The sequence below is a fragment of the Porites lutea genome, chromosome 6, assembly GCF_958299795.1.
Source record: "Porites lutea chromosome 6, jaPorLute2.1, whole genome shotgun sequence".
Taxonomy (NCBI): domain Eukaryota; kingdom Metazoa; phylum Cnidaria; class Anthozoa; order Scleractinia; family Poritidae; genus Porites; species Porites lutea.
The window spans coordinates 3,840,001-3,861,370 of NC_133206.1; the positions used below are offsets into that span (position 1 = coordinate 3,840,001).

The 21,370-nt window shown below is 39.2% G+C and overlaps 3 protein-coding genes across 4 annotated transcripts in view; 1 reads left to right on the forward strand and 2 right to left on the reverse strand.

The window, feature by feature from the left end:
- Positions 1 to 747, reverse strand: part of LOC140941082 (gamma-aminobutyric acid receptor subunit rho-2-like) — a 27,495-nt gene extending 26,748 nt beyond the window's left edge. For both annotated transcript variants that reach the window (XM_073390046.1, XM_073390045.1), the window contains exon 1: positions 583 to 747. The gene's annotated coding sequence lies outside the window, so the exon portion shown is untranslated. The remainder of the gene's footprint in view (positions 1 to 582) is intronic.
- An 8,178-nt stretch (positions 748 to 8,925) lies between these two features.
- On the forward strand, positions 8,926 to 10,073 carry LOC140941727 (uncharacterized). The gene has a single exon (XM_073390742.1). It carries the CDS (start codon positions 8,926 to 8,928, stop codon positions 9,814 to 9,816), a length of 891 nt encoding a protein of 296 aa, XP_073246843.1. The 3' UTR covers positions 9,817 to 10,073.
- Positions 10,074 to 20,003: 9,930 nt separating this feature from the next.
- Positions 20,004 to 20,948, reverse strand: LOC140940444 (actin, cytoplasmic-like). The gene has a single exon (XM_073389419.1). It carries the CDS (start codon positions 20,849 to 20,851, stop codon positions 20,093 to 20,095), a length of 759 nt encoding a protein of 252 aa, XP_073245520.1. The 5' UTR covers positions 20,852 to 20,948; the 3' UTR covers positions 20,004 to 20,092.
- Between the last annotated feature and the right edge of the window lie 422 nt (positions 20,949 to 21,370).

Below are 21,370 nucleotides of genomic sequence, written 5' to 3' on the forward strand. Positions count from 1 at the left end.
TAGTATTATAGCATTGTTTGTTTAGATTTTTTTCCCCTGGGGTGGGGGCTTTTTTGACACTTTTGATTGACCTTTCGTTTCCCACCCTGGGGAATTTGATCGAAAAATTTTAAAATTTGTCAAATCCCCACCCCTTGCCCGCACTCCCCCCCCCCCCCACGGGGTTTACATTGATAGGTGCATTACGCTGAAAACCTGTCCGTAAATCGTGCCTCATGTGAAGGTGGCAGCCATGATAAATGACGTCATAGGTCTGCAGGTGCGGTTATCTCTCTTGTCTAGCGCGTGCAACAGAATATCCTTAATAATTATTTTCAGCCTAGATGCAAGCAGTAAACTACTTGGTGCAAAAACCCGAAGGTAGACAGATAGAATAATTTTCGAAGAAAATAGTTTTATTTCCTAGCACGTTCTTACTTTATGATTGGTTTAAATAGGTAAGTATGCGCAAACGGAAATAAAAAATTGACCAGACGTTCAATTTTTTGCGTTTGTACGGCACGTTTCGCCGCGGTGTTATCAAACGTTGATAAGACGTCATGTAGAGCGTCTTTACAGGCATATATTAACAAAGCAAATTACCTCAGTGGGGTTCTAAGTAACCCAAGATAACAGCCATTTAATTTGCGTCACAGGTCCCTAGAAACGTTACGTCCCACAGCGATTTTACTTCCTTCTACATTTAATAACCGGCAGCAATCTATTGCGACCTTCTTAAATCTTATAAAAAACAAATACCAACCAGTTAGACTACAACCACTCACGCGCCCTCGTCAGTTTACACTTAGAAGAAGATAAAGGTTTGAATTAGCTAGTGTGTCTGATTGTTGATCTTTTTTCCCATAAAAATGTACACTTTTTAAAACCGATTGCCTCTCGAAAACTTCTTTAACAGATAAAGCATACACGGTTAATAATTTGCCTATCAATGACAGAACAGAATACAAAGCGACTGATCGACATGTATTTCTAGTTTCTGTCTTACTTTTCATTTATTTATTGTTATAATTATTATTATTACTATTACTTTGTCTTTTATTTTTTATTAACCAAAATTTTAGGCTTGTTTTCACTCATCCATGCGGTTGGTATGACAACGATCGAAATGCCACGTTTAACCTAATGCTTGTAATGTTTTATAAATATATTTTGTCCCTGGGGGTGAGTTTTATGCCTGCAGCAAGTCTTACATAACACCCCAATGAATAGTAACGATCCAAAACCTGGCCTTAACTGTGTTCAGCCACTTTAAATGGATGAAATAATAGAGGAACTAGTCATGGTAGCCTATTTCCGCAAAATGTTAACTTAACCTATCAGTTCATTTGCTCTATATCATGTCGTCTGGAGATGACACAAGATCAAGAATTCACGTACTTTTTAAGAAAACGAGCAGGAGTTTATTATCAGGTTTAAAAACTCGAGGCGAAGTTTGTTGGGGAGAAAGAATGTTAAAAGAAAACAAGGAAATCAAATAAGAATGTTGTCCTCGACCCTGGACATAAAAGCCTTAAGGCAGGTATTAATAATAACTTACCAACAAGAAAGACAAACAATAAGCGCTGTTACAGCCACAAAAGGCCGCTTGAGTAAATTCTCGCAGTACTTTGAAGGCAGCATCACGAAAACCTGCTTACTATAGACTGTATGCGAAGACAAAAGGACTCTTCAATGGCTTGTGAAGTTTACCTCCGCTGGTGTACAAACAGGATCTTTTTAAAAGTCATATCAATATGTGCCATCTGTTTTTAAGAAATTGGACAACAAAGAAAAATCATTATTCAGCAACACAGTGTGTGTTTATTAGCTCATCCTACGTCTGCCAATTACTTTAAAAATGTATAATGCGTTTATATAAACTTGATTGGCATTTGCCTTTAATTTCTTATGCTCATCAATACTAGCGATCCTAGCAATATTTGTTCTTTAATATGCAGCTGGTCTTCTCTTCCCTCCCCCTCCCCCCTTCCAGAAGTAAGATCGTTTAGTAATGTTCATCAAGTAAAGTAAGGCTATCACGGTGAAATTCGGTTCCATATTTACAACTGTCAGTATTGGCGGTCATCATTTCTGATCGAACCACCATTGATTGATTTGTTTTTGCCACTTCACACGTTACATATACTGACAACTATAGAAAAAAAGATGTTGACGGGGAAGCGTGAACTGGAAGCCTGGGGCTTATATGGGGTCCAGGCTCCCCCTAGATTAGTTTAAGTAGACATAACATTCGGGAAAAGAATACGCGATTTTATAAAATAAACTACAATATAAACTAGGATACAGGAAAAAAAAGGAGAAGAATACAACTTAATTACAGACAAAAATTACTTACAAAAATAGGATGACATATTTTAAATAGAATATTTCGATAAAAGTTCACATTTAAGGGAAAAGTAGATTTCTTTAAATTTCATTTACAAAACTGTTTAAAACCATCACACTTTGGTCATTAACTATTGCTATTTTTATCGCCCGTTATGATCGTATTTATTAATCATTTATAATGATTTCTCATTCGAAACATGTTTTGTCAAGAGAGAATGAGTTCACTCTCTCTTGGTTTTGTCAAGAGAGAGTGAGAGCAGAATGAGCTTGGAGAGCGAATCCCTGTGCCCCACGACTATTTTTAAAATCTATTTAAAGTTCGCGCGCGTGCTGCGAAGGTTATTTTTGTCCGTTGTTTCCGTGACCCGCGTGGTCTACTTTCACGTGAATGTGACATGTTTCGCCGCCAAACATTTGAAGTTTGACAGCCATTATAGTAATTAGCGCCAAAAGCCGATACTAATCGTCTCCTTTTGTTGACATGTTTTTGATCAGCGTGTTCCGCTCATAATTTAGGAATGAATTTCATTTACAAAGGAATTGCAGTATTGGAGTCAAAATTTCACTTGAGATTAAAGATTGAGATTTTCTAACGGCTGGTAGCCTCATTTAAAGTAACGAAAATTCAGTTCTGACACACTGTGAAAGCCATCGGCAAAGGTTATGTGGCTTCAACTGTTTGTGCAAATGTGCAAGATATTTTTTCTCTTTTTCCAGGAATATTTTTCGTTAAGAAACAGTACATTTGCTTTTAAGAATTAATCTTGATAGTTTCAAACTGCATTACTTCTTCTTAACGTCTAATACTTGCGATGAATATTTCGCTGTACCAACACAAGTCAGGTCAGATGCTTCAAGCTGTTAAACAGTCGCTAACCTGGATGCCAGAGACTTTTGATGCGCGGTATTTGATGAGATGGAAGTGGAGGAGGAGGAGGGAAAATAATAAAATTGTGGAGGAGGGAATAATAACATTGAGGAGGGAAAATAGTAAAATTGAGGGAAAATATTAAAATTGTGGTGGAGGGAATAAAAAAAATTGAGGGAAAATATTTCAATTGTGGAGGAGGGATTTTAAGAATGAGGAGCGAAAAAAGATAAAATTGCGGAGGATGGAATAAAAAAAATTGAGGAGGGAAACGTGGTTTGACTATTTTAATAGATTTCTTTCAAATCGCTTTGTATTTGACTCTTTTTGTTGTAAACGGTATCTCGTGTCTGATTTTATTGCTAGCAATTATTAGTCGCGTGTTTAATCAATTGATCCTTGTTAAGTTATTTGGTTTATAATAATACGTCAAGATGCTCCCTTGAGGTTTTTCCTGTAGAGCTAATTTGTATTCAACCTTGGGCTTGTGAACTCGCATAACTTTACCTAACTAACGGCACGTTTCATAAGACTTTAATAGTTTTTGATTTCCTCGAGATAGAACGGAGAAAACAGTTCTGTAATAGTCAGACAAAATTGAAATAGAGAGTTTTCAGCTCCACTTTTTGTATATGTGCGTGTGTTTTGTTTATATATCCGAGTTTTAGCGCTAAATAAGAAGACGTAAACTTTATTGAAATAAAGACTTTTCAGCTCCACTTTCTGTATGTGTTTTGTTTATATGTCTGAAGTTTAGCGCTAAATAAGATATAGAAAGCCGTTTCTCGCCTTGCTAGGCGATCGCTTCTCTTATTCCTATTTTCCTTTTAAGAGACTGTCTGAAAACCGGGCTCAAGTTACTTCACGGCGAGCCGAGGCAAGCCTATTGTGCCTATTGTAGTATTCAATCATTAGTAAACCTATACCGAATTAGTATGCAGGAATACATACAGTTATACATATTAATAAAGGGAATCCACTTTTGCGAGGGAATCCAAATTAGTATGGGGGAAGACATTTTTCCCCAGGTTATAACAGTGGGTGACGTCATTGACTAGACCTAGCTAGACCTTGCTAGACTACTAACATCATTAAAGCACACACTTACCAAGGCTTTTTGTCGTTTGTTTGTTTTGGTCCATCCAAGTTCATTGTTACTGTGATGATGATGATGATCATCATCATCATCATCGTCATATATATGTTATATAGGTCACCCCGTTCCCCCAACTAACTAGAAATTTGTGACGTATGACGTAATTCCTCTGAGCTGCCGTCTTCAGACACAAATGCAAAAAAAACCGTTAAAAAAACATCATGGATACCTTAACAACCGGGTGAAAAGCTCACGACTCAAGGCTTGTCTAACGATAGCCTGTTTTCTGACCCTCTATTAATTTTTCCCTTTAGAGATAATCGAACACGCGTATGAAAATTAAACCACGGGGGGATTTATTCACCCTGTGGAGAGGCTAGTCTAGCAAAGTTCTGATCACATCAATTATTTCATCATCGGGATAATTTTTTCCCAAATTTTACGTACATACAGAGGAACCTTTTTTAGGAGTTTACGTTAAAAGCAAAAACTAAAAGTAAACGTTTTCTGGAATGATTCAGCAGAGGAAGGAACAAAAAATATATTTTTTAAAAAGAAAAATGTTTAAGGATTAGCTAACGACTTACAATCCATTAAAATCGTTCATTTCTATTTCAATGGGATCATTAATAAATTAACCTTTCTAGTCGAAGTAACTAATAATCGTGGGTCGTGGGTCGTGGGTCGTGGGTCGTGGGTACCAGGTTGTGGGTAACGTAGACCCACGAAAAAAATGGGAGAAGATGTCCCTCAGGGTAGTGGGGTTGCACCCCAAACGTTTCCGGGTAGGGGGTGGGGTAGGATAGCTGTCAGTCCCTGGTCTCGATTTCTGGTGTCGGTGATCAACTGCTTTGTTTGTGAAACAAATCGTTATTTGCGTGATCTTGCGGGCGTTTTCTCAAAATTGTGAGCGTGATTCGATTGGTGAAGTTAGCTCCATTGGAGAATATGACTTCCTATCTGGTCACGTGAGTGCAATAGATGGGGGAGAGGACCCCTACTGTTTCTGACAGCCTGCCTGCCTGCCTTGTGTGACCCGGCCTCGTTCTCAAGCTTCTGCTGATCCATCACTTGTGGTCAAGGTAGACTTTCTCAAAGCCCGTTTCCGGTTTCTGCTGGTTAGGTGGTCATTGTGATCGTTGTTAGTCGTTTCAGAATTGGATTTTTGGAGTTGAACTGGGCGCGCTGGATTGTTCTCAATAAGCTACTTTCGATATATTAGAGCGGTTTTCATTTGAGTGTCGAAAAGTAATTGGTTTTGCACTTTCTACACGATGCGATTGGCTTAAAAGATTCGCGCCACCTTTTCATCCAATCAGAAGTAAAACCAAAGCCAATTGTGACGCGCTCGCATGCATTTTCCCGCGCTTTGTGTCAGCCACATGTAATTACTTCGAGTTTTGATTGGTTCAATGTATTGTCTGTGTCCTATGTGATTGGCCAGAGTAATTACTTTGGTTTTGGTTTTACGACACTCAAACGAAAACCACTCTAAAATTCAGCATGATAGCGAGTCTTAGAGGACACAAACAAAGAAAATGAATAAACATAAATAATCATGGTTTATTCATTTTCTTTGTTTGTCTCCTCTAAGACTCGCTATCATGCTGAATTTTAATATATCGAAAGTTGTCTATTATGTCAACGCCTTATTTATTTAATATTATTTACTAAAAATGATTGTCCCTCAATACGTGACGGAACTCGGGGGACAAAGGCTAAGTTTGCTGCAAACTTTAACTTAAGACCCAGCTTTCTTGTTTTCTTGATATCCCTATAACTTTTTTCCACCTTATTATTCAGTGCGCGTAGCAAAGCATTCTTAGAATTTTGTAGATAAAGATTCCAAAACTTTAAAACAGTTTTACACGGAAAAATAGTCTTGATATAACTTAAGTTAACCCTGTGGGCGGGGTCAGTTCTTGGATGGGTATCCAGCCACAAATATCCTGTCTGGTATCAAAAATCGCATATCATCAATATCAAATATCAACCTGGTAACCCCGACCCACGGCTATCAGTTACTCCCTTGCTAGTCTTTTCTAGACTCGAAACACTTTAGACAAGTAATTGAAGTCCTTGTCTATGAGTGAATGAATGGCGTTTTGAATTATTCAAAAACAGTAACCTTTTTCTTTTTAGAACATCAAAAATGTGACTTTGTACATAGTGTCAGATAGTGTTCTTTCTTTCTTTTTTCTTTCTTTCTCCTCTTTTTTTATTTGGCTCGCTGAATCGAAACATCCAATGGAAAAATTTCCCCGCGAGCTAGCAACTCAGTTCATAACCTAGAATAGGAAAATATTCTAAACGTAACTCGAGTGACTGATTATGGAACTGCGGTTTCTCTCTCAAGTGTTCCTATTACTAACTGTTTCACGAGAAAAACCCTCATACAATGGAATCCCGTTTTTTCGAACTTCCCTGGAAAAAGGAAATTGGTTCGAGATATCGGGAAGTTTGAAAAAAAATCTAGTGTAAAATTACCGTGTGGGCGAAGGACGTCTGTGCATTGCAATAACGTAAGACATTTTTTTTTTCTTGTATAGAACAGAATCGACCTGCTTTGTCGTTGGGAGTGAAAAATGAAACCCACATTTGCAAGTTAAAAAGGTAAATGCCTCAGTAAGGCAAATTTGTGTCCCAACTATCAGCATTATATCAACGTTACAAAAGAATGAAATTTGAAAAGTTGTTAGGCAATCACGTTTTAAAAAACGGTAATTGCAATCCGTTTTAATCCTCTTTAAGTTTGTCCATCCGTGCCTTCTTCTATATTTGCTGTGTTATTTAAACCCTCTTTTCATGTTTTGAGCGGTTATTTTTATGTTCCTCTCTGTTTGGTAGCGGTTCCAACTGTTTGAATTTTCAGTGATAAATTTCGTGACACAGATTCTTTTATCACAGGGGAATGCAACCGTAAACGTACTCAAGATATGTTTCTCTAAAATGATCGCTACGATCGCTGTGATCGCTGCGATCGCTGAGAGAAAAAAGCTCAGCGATCCCAGCGATCATAGCGATCATATGGAAACCACTCTCCAGCGATCGCTGAGATAGAAAAAGTTATCTCCCAGCGATTGTTGTCGCTGAGATAGCTGAAAGTTTTTTTTTCTCAGCGATCGTAGCGATCATATGGAAACCAGGCTTAAAGAGTTAAACAACAGAAACTCGCCCTGCTGAAGCTTAGAAATATTAAGACATCACAAAAAGGACTCAATTAGCCCTCTCCTCTTCTTTATGTTTCATATCGTCAGAGACTTCGTTGGAATCTCCAGAGTCTTCCGAGATGATGTTTATCCTTCACAAATTCAATGATTTGCCTTGTCTACCTCTACTCCTCTGACCCAGAATAAAAGAAGAATACTACAATTTTTAATTTTCCCCTCTTGTAACGCGATCAGACCGTATAATTTAAGAGCCAATACCCCAGAATGACACATTTCATTTGACACAGCAGTGGTCTAAATCGAACACATGTCGAAATTAAAAGAGTCATTCCAAAAATAAAAGCGGCCTATAAGCCGACTAAGAAAACCATTATTTGCCGTTGTTTACGAACACACGCCTGGGGAGAGTCATTCCACGGATAACAACTGGCCTTTACCCGGCCTAAAAGTTAGTATTTCTGGTCCTTAATCCGCAAACACCAAAGAGCCATTCCATAAATAAATCTGGCCATTTGCAAGCAATAATTGTGCTCCTCAATTGAACACACGCCAGAAAGAGTCATAAAAGCTCCGTCGACTGACAATGCCATACCCGGGGGGGACTCCGCATATGAAAGGGGTGGGGATGCTCGTCGGAAATTTTGAATAAAACCACTAAAGGAGACCGATCTGGGCTTGGCCCAAGCTTTTTTTGATCGCTAGAAGAGACCCTGTTAAAAAGCAGACAAATGATCATGAGAAAACTTGGATTATATGAATGGAGTAAATAAAACGAATTAGAAATATACAAATCAAATATATATTTTTATATTTTTTCGCGCGCAACCCTAAACGAGACCGTCACGGCTAAATATGATGGCGTTTTGCCCAGAACACCCTAAATGAGACCAAAATTCGAAATTTACACCCCTAAGTGAGACGACGAGCATCCCCACCACTTTCATATGCGGAGTCCCCCTCCCCGGATACCATAAAGATAGACAGACCCACGCGATAAATGCATGATAACTACCAAATAAGAAAACATTCATTAAGCATCCAAATTTACACAAAATGAAAATGGTCACTGTATGGTTTTCTCTGGCTGTTTTCAGTCAAGTTATCTTTTTCATAGGAATACTGAGACGGCAGCCAGGAGAAGTCCAGCCCAAATTACCATGGCGGCCGCAATTGATAGGTTTCCCAAGTGATTGTTGCCAGAGCCTTGCATTTGAGGACTGTTAATTTATGCCATTAATTTGTTGCTGTTATATGCTCTGTTTTTAATTTATACAGTGTGACTAGAAAACAAAAGAGCCATTGTGATGATCAGGTCATTTGGCTACAACACTAAAATTTACCGATCTGAATCCCGCTAGAAAGTTAAAAGAATTAGTCTTGTTTGCAACAAAAGAGCAGTCTTGAGGATTCTGGTAGTGGTAGTTTAATGACGTCGTCGTTCAACCGTAAACGTTTGCAGTCCTATGGCACAGAACGAGAGCCTAAACGAGAACCTCGAGAGATGTTCAAATGAGCTTACAGACAATATCCAGTCGTGGGCTGAGAAGCGACCGGAAACTATTGAAGCTTTACGAAGCCTGGCTCAAGAGCTTCTGGAACATGATAAAAATGTCCACATTGCCAAAGTTTCTGGATCCTCCTTCTCCATTGCCGGGTTTGTATTGGTGGCAACTGGTTTTGGCCTTGCTCCTGTTACTTTCGGAACTTCTGCGATCCTCTCAGCCGTCGGTGGAGCAATGTGCGCTGCGGGTGGAGCAACTGCTGCTGGTTCAGGCCTCGTCGGAAGTAAAATTTTCAAAACAAAACTTGCCAAGGCACAGGAAATTATTGACACCGATCGTCAAGCACAGGAGTCCGTTGAAAAACTTTTAAACAAGCTCTATTTTGAGATATCCGCGTTATCAGTCGGAGGGGCCATTGACATTCTCAGTTACAATAAAAACATCATTTTCTTTGTCAAAAACTTAGTGGATATAGGCAACTTTGCACAAGCCGCCGGTGGGACTGCAGCTACAACAGTAGCTAGTGAAGGAACTGTAGCACTTCTGAGTTCCATTGGAATAGCAAGTAACGTTGCTCGTATTGGTTTATTTACAATTAGTGCAGTAGCTTTGCCTTTTGATATTCATACTTTAGTGACATCAGCGATGAAGATAAAATCTAATGGTGAAGAGGAACCAGAGGCAGTAAGGAAGCTTAAAGAACTGGCAGCTGAACTAGAAAGAGAATTGGACAAGATACTTGAAGTTTTACGCGAATTCCACGGCGCAGACAAGAATCTCTTTGATCTCTCGGAAGACTCTGGAGATTCTGACGAGGTCTCGGACGATATGAAAGAAACACTGTCTGGCTAGGCTAACATTTTATGGATTATATTCTAGGATTTCGCTTTCTTCAGCTAAATTTCATCCTTAAAAATTCTTCTGTGTATTTAGAGGTTCATTTTGCTGGGTTAAAGTTTAAAGTTACTTATTAAGAAAGAACCAACGAAACCATTATAAGAAATTTCTGCTGCATCTGCATCATCGAAATTTCTGCTGCATCATCAAACTACATCAAAGCTTAGCACGATGGGTATGGGCGAGCATTATCTACCTTTACATACATTAGCAGTCGTGGCGAATGTCATTCCTTCTCATGATAGGATGAGATCGAAAAATATGGAATGGACATGATTTCTACCAGAGAGGTACTAAGCTGCTCTAGCTAACAGAGGGCGATTTCAATGAATCCCGGAATGAATTTTCGCGTTTCTAAAATGACAAGGAGCAGAATTTATCGACGGGTCATGGTCTGGACGAGCTTGGACGCAGACTGAAAAGACGGAAAGAATTAGGCTAAGGATAAATGGAAGAAACTCATTGTGAAGGATGTAGTTGTTGTTGTTGTTCCTCCATCGTTGAAGCATCATGAGTATCGCGAGCGATTCAGTGCAGCATGACAAGCAATGGGCCTATAGACGAGGGTACTCCACGGAACTCGTATTAGTTCACCTGACTAAGATGTGGACAACGGCTTTAGATTCGGACAGCGTAGGTTTTTTGTAGATTTTAGGAAAGCCTTTGACAGTGTGTCGCATGAGATATCATTGAAATTTCTTGAAAGTAACTTTGGAATCAGAGGGGGTGACTAGAATGAATAACAAACTATATGGAGGAAGAATGCAATTTACTGTGAGTGTTAAACGGAGTGGAAATCGGAACCACCTCATGTCGGAACAACTGGTATACCGCAGGGATCGGTACTGGATCCGATCCTGTTCGCTTTATTTATTAACAACAGCAACAACAATACAGTTTATTTCTGTCAGTTCGGGGTCTCTGTTTATGTATGCTGAGGATACGTCAATATTCTGCATTGGACAGTCTGCAGATTCAGCTATCGCCCTATTAAACAAAGCTCTGGGGCAAGTCGACAGAAGGTGCTTGGAAAATCGATTGACACCACATCCAGGAAAAAGCGAAGCGCTGGCGAAGTTTTGTTAATCAGCAAGAAAGCTATTATGCTCTGTCATGGCACCTCTACGCCCGACACTTCTAGGAAGCTCAGTACTGACAAGAAGGCTCTAGAAGATATGGCCAGTCACCTTACCGAGTATCATTAACAATTCAATTTTGAAATCGATATTTCCAAGGTTATGGAAAGGCGGCCATGTTAGTCCAATTCCAAAGGTCAAAAGGTAGATGTTCAACAGAGGAGTCATTTTAGGCTGCTATTAGTTCTTCCAGTTCCTTCATACTTAAACTTACAAGGAGTCTCTATATGAAAAACTTGCCTTCTTCGGATTCTGTAAGACTTCAAATTCCTTTCTAACTGGCGAATAACTGATGCCGTTGTGGGAGCCTTTCGCTTGTCAGTAATGTAACCGCATATCCTTGTAGGGCGACACTCCACGTCTATTCGAAGAAAATAGTTGGATTGCACAAGATGCAAAAATATAAAAGAAAGCTGTGAGTCTATTTCTTCCCCCAAGAAACCAGAACCCTAAAAAGACCTGACAAGAATACATCAATAAGGATTTCCATATTACATTTTAATTATCTGCAATTAAAAGTTATCTTAGTATATTTTTAGATTTTAGATGTTTCACTTTTATTCTGATGATTGTACATGTACTAATATTTTTAAGCTTTGTAATTAATTTATCTTGGTATGTGAAAGATTGATTTAAAAGCAAGCGCGAGATTTAAAATTCGATTATTCCTAGCAGTTGAGATGGAGGAAGTGAAGATTAATGAACAGAACTGAAAACGGAGAGACAATTCACGCTACTATAAGTAGATGCTTTTGGAGGCCTTTAAATCTTTTGAGCGAATTTCTCATGGCAATATTTGGCTTTTCTTTTCAGCGAATCAATCAATCAATCTATCTATCTGTTTAAGAGAAAAGGGAGTCAGCCCGATTTCGACGCGTGATTAAGTTCAATAATTAAAAAACTGAAATCTGAGTTAGTAATGAATTTACAAGACCCGCAGACTTAATTACGACAACGGCACCACAAATCTGTTCAAGCTTTTGAAAGTTTGCAAGAGTTCTGCATGGATCGTGAAGAGGGGTCACAATTCAATTCGTAATATCAAAATCCAAGGTAGTTATGGCAATTAAGGTGACTCGACCCAGTTTTTTTCGGGGGGTACCATCCTACTTTGAAGCTCTCTGGTAACCCCACCTTTACTTTTATCGTAAGTCTAACACATAGAATGGATAACATATAGATCAATCTCCAATATAACATAAAATTTTTGGCGATCGGAGTAAATGTCACGTGGTTATAATGCCACGCCCCTTTGAGGTCTGAGTCGAAAATCTGCTGTTGCAGGCATTTTTTCGTGAAAAATCTCTCGGCTACATATAGTGCGCATTAGTGCCTTGCGCTGAACAGAGTTTCACCAAAATCGCAAAGACCCAATTCAAGAAATTCAGCGGTTTCCAAATTTAGGTCATAATTTATGCGAAAATGATAAGCAAACTTTACACGGATTAAATCTAATAAACTATGAGATTCATCTCTTTATTTTGAGAATCCTTATAACAGATGGGTCCTTCCAAGTCAGCAAAACGCTTTAGGGCCTTGTAAATGCGCGCGATTTCGAGCAAAGCAAACACATAGAAATTATAGTTTTCGCTATTTGTTGACGTTTGTCAGCGTTTAAGAGTCTTTCTCGCGAAAAAAGCATTTTCTTAAAAATTCGTAGTTTTTTTTCCTTCAAATTTTTTCAGGGCCACAATTGATTAACTAACTACCCGGACTCTGAATTTCATGGTCATTGAAAAACTGTGAAATTATCTTCTATAAGCCCAAACTTGAGTAAACATTGAAGATTTTTAGCGTTTTGGCTGAGTTTGTGCTTTGGGAGTTGTCCATTGTTTCTAGTCTGTCATTATACAGCATTCTTGTTCAGCACGCGTGCAATGACCACGCTTGGCTGACTTCCGAATGTTGCGATTTTGGTGAAACTCTGTTCAGCGCAAGGCACTAATGCGCGCTTTGTGTAGCCGAGAGATTTTCACGAAAAAATGCCTGCAACAGCAGATTTTCGACTCAGACCTCAAAGGGGCGTGGCATTATAACCACGTGACATTTACTCCGATCGCCAAAAATTTTATGTTATATTGTAGATTGATGTATATGTTATCCATTCTATGTGTTAGACTTACGATAAAAGTAAAGGTGGAGATACCAGAGAGCTTCAAAGTAGGATGGTACCCCCCCCCCCAAAAAAAAAAACTGGGTCGAGTCACCTTAAACATCTACGCTGTTATGATATCGGTAGGTGTACAGCAGCTTCTACTAGCAAATCGAGCGCTAATGACGAATCTTGCCATGAGGAGGATATGTTGGTTGTGGTGTCTATTACCTGACAACGTAAAACAACGCTCAAAAATCGCGCAGTTTTCAAACGTTTCTCCTTTCTAAACCTAGACCGCCACAGGGCATCGGAGAACACATAACAGGAGAACTGGCGAAAACGGCCAAGTAATGGATTTTGCTGGAAGGCAAAGCAAAACTGTTCAAGCTTTTGAAAGTATGCAAAAGTTAGCAGATACGCTTGTGGACAGTGGCAAGAGGTCAAAACTTAGAAAAGCAAAATTTAGAGTAATCATAGTATTTTTTTGTTATGGCGACTAAAGGCCTAACATGCTTTTAATTTAATGACTGAAACTGCAATAAGCGTAAAAGTCTCTTGGCCTTTAATAACAACACCACAAACCAAATTCGAATGAAGATTTATTGTAGCCGACGTGCTTGGTACTTGAAATAAAATGCGTGGTACAAAGAGTGTGCATACAAACGGCGTGGGTTGAAACTATAACGGTAAAAGAGCAAAAAAGTTACAAGTTGCGACTAAGGTGAATTAGAGTAAGGAAATAACAAAACTGCAAAACGAGGACTGTGAAGTACACTTATATTGTTTCGGCCAGAGAAAACTGCTGTGAAGCGGACTGCGAATAACGCGAAGAGACTTGCAAAAAAATTACAGAACTGCGCTAAGCGCGGACCAAAATGAACTGCACAAACTGTACTGCAAAACTACGATATGAAAAATACGCTAGAACATGCGGAAAATAAAACTATAGAAACTTAGAAAGGCGCTTATGAAGATGAAACAGCAAAGAAACGCTAACGAGGACGCGAAAACTGACAGAAAGGAATAAACACCTACATTAACGCCAAAAAAAAAAAGACTAAACAAAAGGACGAAAAGAAGTATAAACTAATTTGCGTACGCAAAGGAAAAACAAATTACGCAAGAACGAATAATAGAAAAAATGTTACACTTGGATCTTACAATAATAAATGGGCGCTATATAAGTAAGTCGCCGCTGATAGATAAGTCAGTTGCGGTACCTGTTTACAGGGAGCGGATAGGATAACATAAAACTCCAGAAGTTGATGAAAAAGTTTGGCATGGCTCGTAACAAGAACCTCGAGAAATCTGTGATCGAGCTAACAGAAAGCATGCAGTCGGGTGTCGAGAAGCGTTTGGAAACTCTTGAAACTGTACGAAGCCTAGCCAATGAGCTTAATGAGCATGATAAAAATGTCCACATCGCTAAAGTTTCTGGGTCTTCGTTCTCCATCGCTGGGTTTGTTTTGATAGCTGTCGGCTTTGGCCTTGCTCCTGTTACTTTAGGAACTTCTACGATCCTCTCAGCTGTTGGTGGAGCAATGTGCGCTGGAGGTGGCACGACTGCTGCTGGTTCTAGTCTCCTAAGAAATAGAATTTTCAAAAGAAAGCTTGCCAAGGCACAGGAAATTATTGACGCCGATCGCCAAGCACAAGAATCTGTTCAGAAGCTTTTAAACGAGCTCTATCGTGAAGTGTCCGCGTTATCTGTCGGAGATGCCTTAGACGGTCTTAGGGAAAGTTCATTTAATATGACAAGGGGGGGGGATGAAGATATTGAGGGGGGGCTCCGAAAATTTTTAGACACCCGAAGGGGGGGCTCCGAAAATGTGTATACTTCAAAACCAACACATGACATCATCATACAGATCGGATGGTTTTCACTCAACAATTTAATGACCTGTGCAACTCAGCTATATCACGTGGTTTACAGATATAACAAATGTAGTCTCAGTAATTATTACATTCTTGTTCATCCTAAAAATGCTTTAGAAAATTGTATCACAACTGTATCTCAAGTTTGTCATAGTATAAACCATTGAAGACAATAATGGTAAATATATTTAATACAGTCTAGCGATCTTTTTTCAGGGGAGCAAAGGAATTGAAGGAGGAGGAGGGGGGGGCTCTGAAATTTTTTCGACTACCAAGGAGGGGGCTCCTAAAAAATTGAACCGCTAGCGAGGGGGGCTGCTAAAATTTCAAGCTTCGAGTTTCAATATCTTCATCCCCCCCCCCCCCCCCCCCCCTCCTTGTCATATTAAATGAACTTTCCCTTAGTTACAATAAAAACCTGGTTTTTTTTATTAAGAATCTAGTGGACATAGGCAAACTTGCGAAAGCCGGCACGAGGGCAGCTACCATAGCTGGGAGTGAAGGTGCTGAAGCAGTTCTGAGAACCATTGGAATAGCAGGCAACGCTGCTCGCATTGGTGGGTTCGCTATAAGTGCAGTATTGTTGCCTGTTGATATTTATACTTTAGTGACATCAGCGATGAAGATTAAATCTCATGGTGTAGACGAACCAGAAGAAGTAAGGAAGCTTAAAGAACTGGCAGCTGAACTGGAAAGAGAAATGAACGACATGCTAGAAGTTGTATACGAATTGAACAGCGCTCACATGGAAAAAGATTGTGTTGATGTTACTAGCCAGTGCGGTTTCGCTGTCTGAGTCTAGCGTTTAAGCATTCTATTTGATATCCAATCGAGTCGTTTTCTATAGCATGAAGTATACTCTGTCATATACTTGAGCTCAGTTCATCTTATGATTTACAACTGTATAGAACTAAGGCACACTAGAGAGACAAAATGCAAAGGGCTGTATGCGATCAACTATAGTAGTTGAACGGTACTCTATAATTTCCTTATCAGTTTAAGCCTAACTCTTGAAACCGTTACCGGCCATGCAGGCAAAAGGTACTGATTTCTTGACTGCATAATAGAACTTATCCATTGACAATTATTATACCTTGTAGAAACTAGTAGTAGAGGAGGGTTATGTTAAGTTCTCTAGTGTTAAGTGTTTATGTTAAGTTCTCTAGAACCGATAAAATGTATGCCTTTTTCACGAGAATCGGTGCCCAAATTTGGAACTCTATTCCTTATTCGATTAAAATACTTAAACGTTCGTCCTTTCGTAAAAAAATAAAGGAATTATTACTACATTTCTTGCGGTCAGAAGATGATTATGTCGAAGTCTCCCGTCTTATTAAGTAATTTAATACTTTAGGTTAGCCTCTCTTCGTAATCGTTATGTACTTGCCTTGTTTTATGTTAGTTTAAATTCTATTTACTGTATAGTAGTGTCTTCACTGTTATTTAGTCCATCTATATATAAATCTTGTTTTGTAATTTGTCTTCAGCTCCCCCCGCCTCGATTATTTCATAAGCTATTTGCAGGTGGGAAAGTAATGTAATTAGTTATTTTCCAATTTTCAATAAAATTTGTTGTTGTTTTGTTTTTTGAGGGATGTTTTACTCCGTTTTTTTGTGGATTTAATTAACTTTTTGAGTGGTATAAATTAATGCAGATGACGTTATGCATCTCATTAAGATAGGATGATGTCATAGTCTAAATTAATGTCGATGACGTCATGCATTTCATTAAGATAGGATGATGTCATAGTTTATTTGCAGCTGGCAAGGAAAAAGTGACGTCAGAATTTCCTAGAGTTGACGTCATCAAAAAATGTTGAGATCATAATCTATAAACAGAAAAGTGATTTTTATATAATTAGCTATTTGCTACAGTCTTCTGATTAGATATTGTTTGCTATAGTCTTCTGATTGGATATTGTAGAAACTTTTATGTGTTCAAAATAAAAGCGGGCAAATTTTGAACGTGTTATCTTTGCAGATTAAATTATTTTCACAAAAAATCGGTTATAAACAAAACCAAGACACAGAGGTTAAATGAAAAATCTTTATTTCAAAAGAAGGGAACAGGAGGTTAAGCGAATGCGAAATCGTACTAATTTTTCGAGCAAAACATGAAAAAGAGGTCGAAGCTCAGCGAAGCGAAAAAACGCCTATCAAGCAAAAATGTCAATCTTTGTTTACTTGACTCTGTAGAAAGTATTGCACAGGGTATAAAATTTCTATAGAAAACAACAGGTGGTTCTAAAGTACACCCTAATTCTTTTGGTTCATGAATAAACTCCATTCTAGTAACTAATAAGTGGAACGTCTATTTAAAAAAAAGATAGGAATAAGAGGTGCGATCGCCTAGCAACACATGTCTTCTTATTTAGCGCTAATAATCGGATAAATAAACAAAACACATGCACATACACAAACTGGAGCTGAAAAGTCTTTTTTGCTCACTATATCCAGTCCAATCCAGTCTCTGGTTACGTCGTATCCATTGAGGCTTTGATTCTAATTCACGCCTTTAATTTATCTTGTTATAAATATTAACCTATTTTTAAGGTAAATATATATCAGATTTTCAGTTATTTTAATCAAAATCGTACGTTTTATTACCTTGAGGCAATAACAGTTACGAAAAAACAACGAAATATCTTTACGGATTCCTTTTAGCCCTTTCGCTCCGGAAGCGCAAAAAAACCCTCGGTGCCGTGATCCACGTCTCATCTACCGATTGCGATTTTGCCGTCATCAGGTTAGTTGTGCAGGGTGAAGAGATCTTTCAAACCATACCAGAATGAGCACGATTCAGTCAAGGAGGCCGGCGAAAAAGGCTAAAAAAAATACGACCTTGATCTGAAAATTTCCGAGAAAATCTTGCCTTTTTTCCACTACCCACCTACCTTTCGTTTTATCTAATGCTACTGAAGACCCTAAAAGCTTTCGCAAAAACTTTACCCACAGAAATAAAGCCTACTAAATGCCCAGCAAGAAAAAAAAAATTAAGCAACAAAAGCGCAAGAAGAGGGGAGCAGAGATAGCGACTGCTTATCACTTTTAAAGCCATGCCCACTTCCGAACTTGGCAAAGTAATATTTTGCATCTGGATCAGAAGGCCGCTAAGTGTACGACCTGTAAACGGTTTTGTGGTAAGTTTTGGTTCTCTTTAGCAAGACAGTGACCAGAAAACCGCTCGGCTAGCTTCAAAACGAGTTTTCGATAAAATTTCCTGCGGCGAATGGGTTAACAATATTTTCAATACAATAGACTGCAAAACAGTCCATAGTTTTGCGTATTTAAGTACGCCTGAACAGTCAAACGGGCGTGTGGGACTCCGACGCTACACTAAAACGATTTTGCGAAAAACACCGACTACATGTTTTGCGGTCCGAGATGACGAAACAAGTTGAGAGCAAATGTAGGGGAAATTAGTAGTCACATGTAGTACAGGTTCCATGAGATGAAACTACAAGTCTTTGCGTATTCTTGAAGGCCGAAAGGTTTCCTATTTCTACGTTTCGATCAATTCAGACCCCCTCGTCAAATAAGAGAGGGGGTCTTGATTCCGATTTGTGAACAACTTTCACTTGCAATCATTGGATGACTGTAAAGTATTGTGTGGGAAATTTCAAGTTCTGAGTACACTCTACAGGCACTTGCGCTCAACGATAACAGTGACCGGGCCAGCTTCGTCATATTTTAGTTACTTTTCGGGTAGAGGGAAGCGAAGATTAGAAATACGTCTGCATTTAGTGGCTAACAAGTTGAGGAAGGTGTGCAAGGATGCCAAAATTGATCCTACGATCCATGCGGATACATGTTGTAACTTTTAATCGATTGGAGGGGAAATGATTTTGACCTCCTGTGCTAGTGTCATTCTGCATTCGTTGGACAATTCCTTGAAACATTGTGGATCTGCTTGATACGACAATGTTGGCGTACAACTACTTGAAGATGTCCTCATCGCACTTCATGTGGGGTTGTAGGATATGAGCAAGGAGGACTGAGGTTGTCTGTGGACTTTCTAAAAGGCAAAATGTCTTGGTATGGGCGCGGCCGATTGGACTATCACCTTCTTAAGTTTATTGAATTGAGTTTCTTGGTTTCGCCAAGGGATTATTTTAATCCGTTATGCCAAACTGGCAGTGGGACTCCACCTCTGTAGGAATCATTTTGCTTATAGTTTTGGTTTGCGCGAGTTTTTTTCCAGGCATTTTGGCTTGCATGACCCCTCATTTTTTTATGTCCCCACTTCTGAAAGTCCGTCCCTTTCAATACGGCCTGATACACATGGATTTCTTTAATGAATCAAAAAACCAAATATATCTTTACCTATTGACATAAGTTTCAATACTTTGATTTTTTGTAATAGTGCTGATCCTGTGCTATGCAGAAAAAACCGCAGCTTTTATTTTAACACAATGACTCCTAGACACCAAATTTAATATATAAAGAAAAACCTGTAGAAAAGGTAGACTCTGTCATTAACGTTTCTACACGAATCCTTATTTTCTGTAGTTTGATTGTTTGCCTTGATTCGCCTCGTGTTTTCCATGAAATACGGTCCAACAATGGAATTCTTTTTGAAATACCATTTATCAATTCAAAAAAAACACTGGGTCATCGCTCCTTGGCAGTTCCGGCAGCCGTATGGAACAAATTGCCGAACAATATACGTAACGAAACTAATTTTTCAGCGGTAATTTTAGTAAATTTAAATCTTCGCTTAAGACTTATTTTATTCAATTTAACTTATAATTAGGATCTTAAATACATACTTTAGTTTTAATGCTATTAATGCATACATATACTACTTCACCCATATTTACGCGCCTGTGTAATTAATGTATATTTCATTTACACCTGTCCATTTTCTAAGTTAATTATTTTTATCGCGCATTTGATTATACTCATAGAGACATTTGCTCGCAATAAATTTTTAAATTATTATTATTATATTAAATTAGAAGCTACGTATGTAACTTCGAAAGGGCTCGTTATACAGCAAGCTGAATGGAAGATTAGTACCGATTTTATCCAAAATCGTAAGCAAATCAGTATTGATTTGTAAATAAACTTCCTTTGCAGTCACCAGATGATCAGTACATATTGTATTGGAAAATTTCAGTCGCGACTAAACACATTTGCGCTCAACGATAGCGGGACCAGCTTCTTCATATTCTCCCTTTGTAATCCACAGGGACTGGAAGGTGTCCAAGGATGCCAAAATTGATCCTCCGATCCATGCAGATAACTTGCGGTCAATTGGAGGAGCAATGATTTTGACCTTCTCTGCCGGTGCCAGGGAAGTGATTTCCTTCTGAATTCGCTCGGCAATTCCTTGAAACATTGTAGATCCACCAGTTAGGACAATGTTGGCGTACAGCTCCTTACGGATGTCCTCATCGCACTTCATGATTGAGTTGTACGTGGTCTCGTGGATACCCGCCGATTCCACTCCAAGAAAGGAAGGCTGGAACATGGCCTCGGGACATCGGCATCTCTCATTTCCGATGGTGATGACCCGACCATCAGGAAGTTCATACGTTTTCTGCAAGCTGGAATTGGATGCAGCGTTACTTATTTCTTGTCCGAAATCTAGAGCAACGTAGCACAGCTTCTCTTTGATGTCACGCATCAAATCGTCGTCAACAGAGGCGACGGAGTTATCTCGCTCAACCAGACACGTTTTGAGATAATCCGTAAGGCGCTCGCCAGCAATATCGAGACGACAGATGCTTTTAGTAATAGCAAAGCCATCGTAGATAGGAACAGCATGACTCACACCATAACCACACTCTACGATTGTACCATTTTTACGGCCTGATGCGTACAGCGCCAGCACAGGTGCCAAGGCTAAAAACATCGCGGGTGTATGGAAGGTTTCGAACATGATCTGACGAAAAACATTTGAGCTCAAGGTTTATTATCTTGCCTTGTACATGTTGTATGGACCTGTCCCGCATCTCTGTGAACAAAAACACCAACTAGACGTTTAGAGTGACGAAACACAATCATTTGGAGGAAATTCGCCCGTCCACCTGAGTCCCAGCCTGGGAGCAGGCTCTGCTGTGAGGGAAAAAGGCGGAAAACAAATCTGCGAGCGAAGCGAACTGAGCGGGAGTCTGGGGAGGGGAAAGGGCGCCGCCCTTTCTCCCTCCCCAGTCCACCGCTTGATTTTTCTTTTCTTTTTGCTGTTTCACCCCGTTTTTCGCTTTTGCCTCCCCCACCACTTCAGGGCCTGGTCCTAGACTAACTCGAGCGTCGACCTCGTTTCAGTGAATGTGCTCACTGGAGCTGAAAGTGGGAAAGGTCTATTCAACATTTACCTAAAGTCTCAGTCAGCTTCACTGTAAGCCTAACATATTACAAACCTGGACTGTACCTGGTTATGAATTTCTGCTCAAACGTA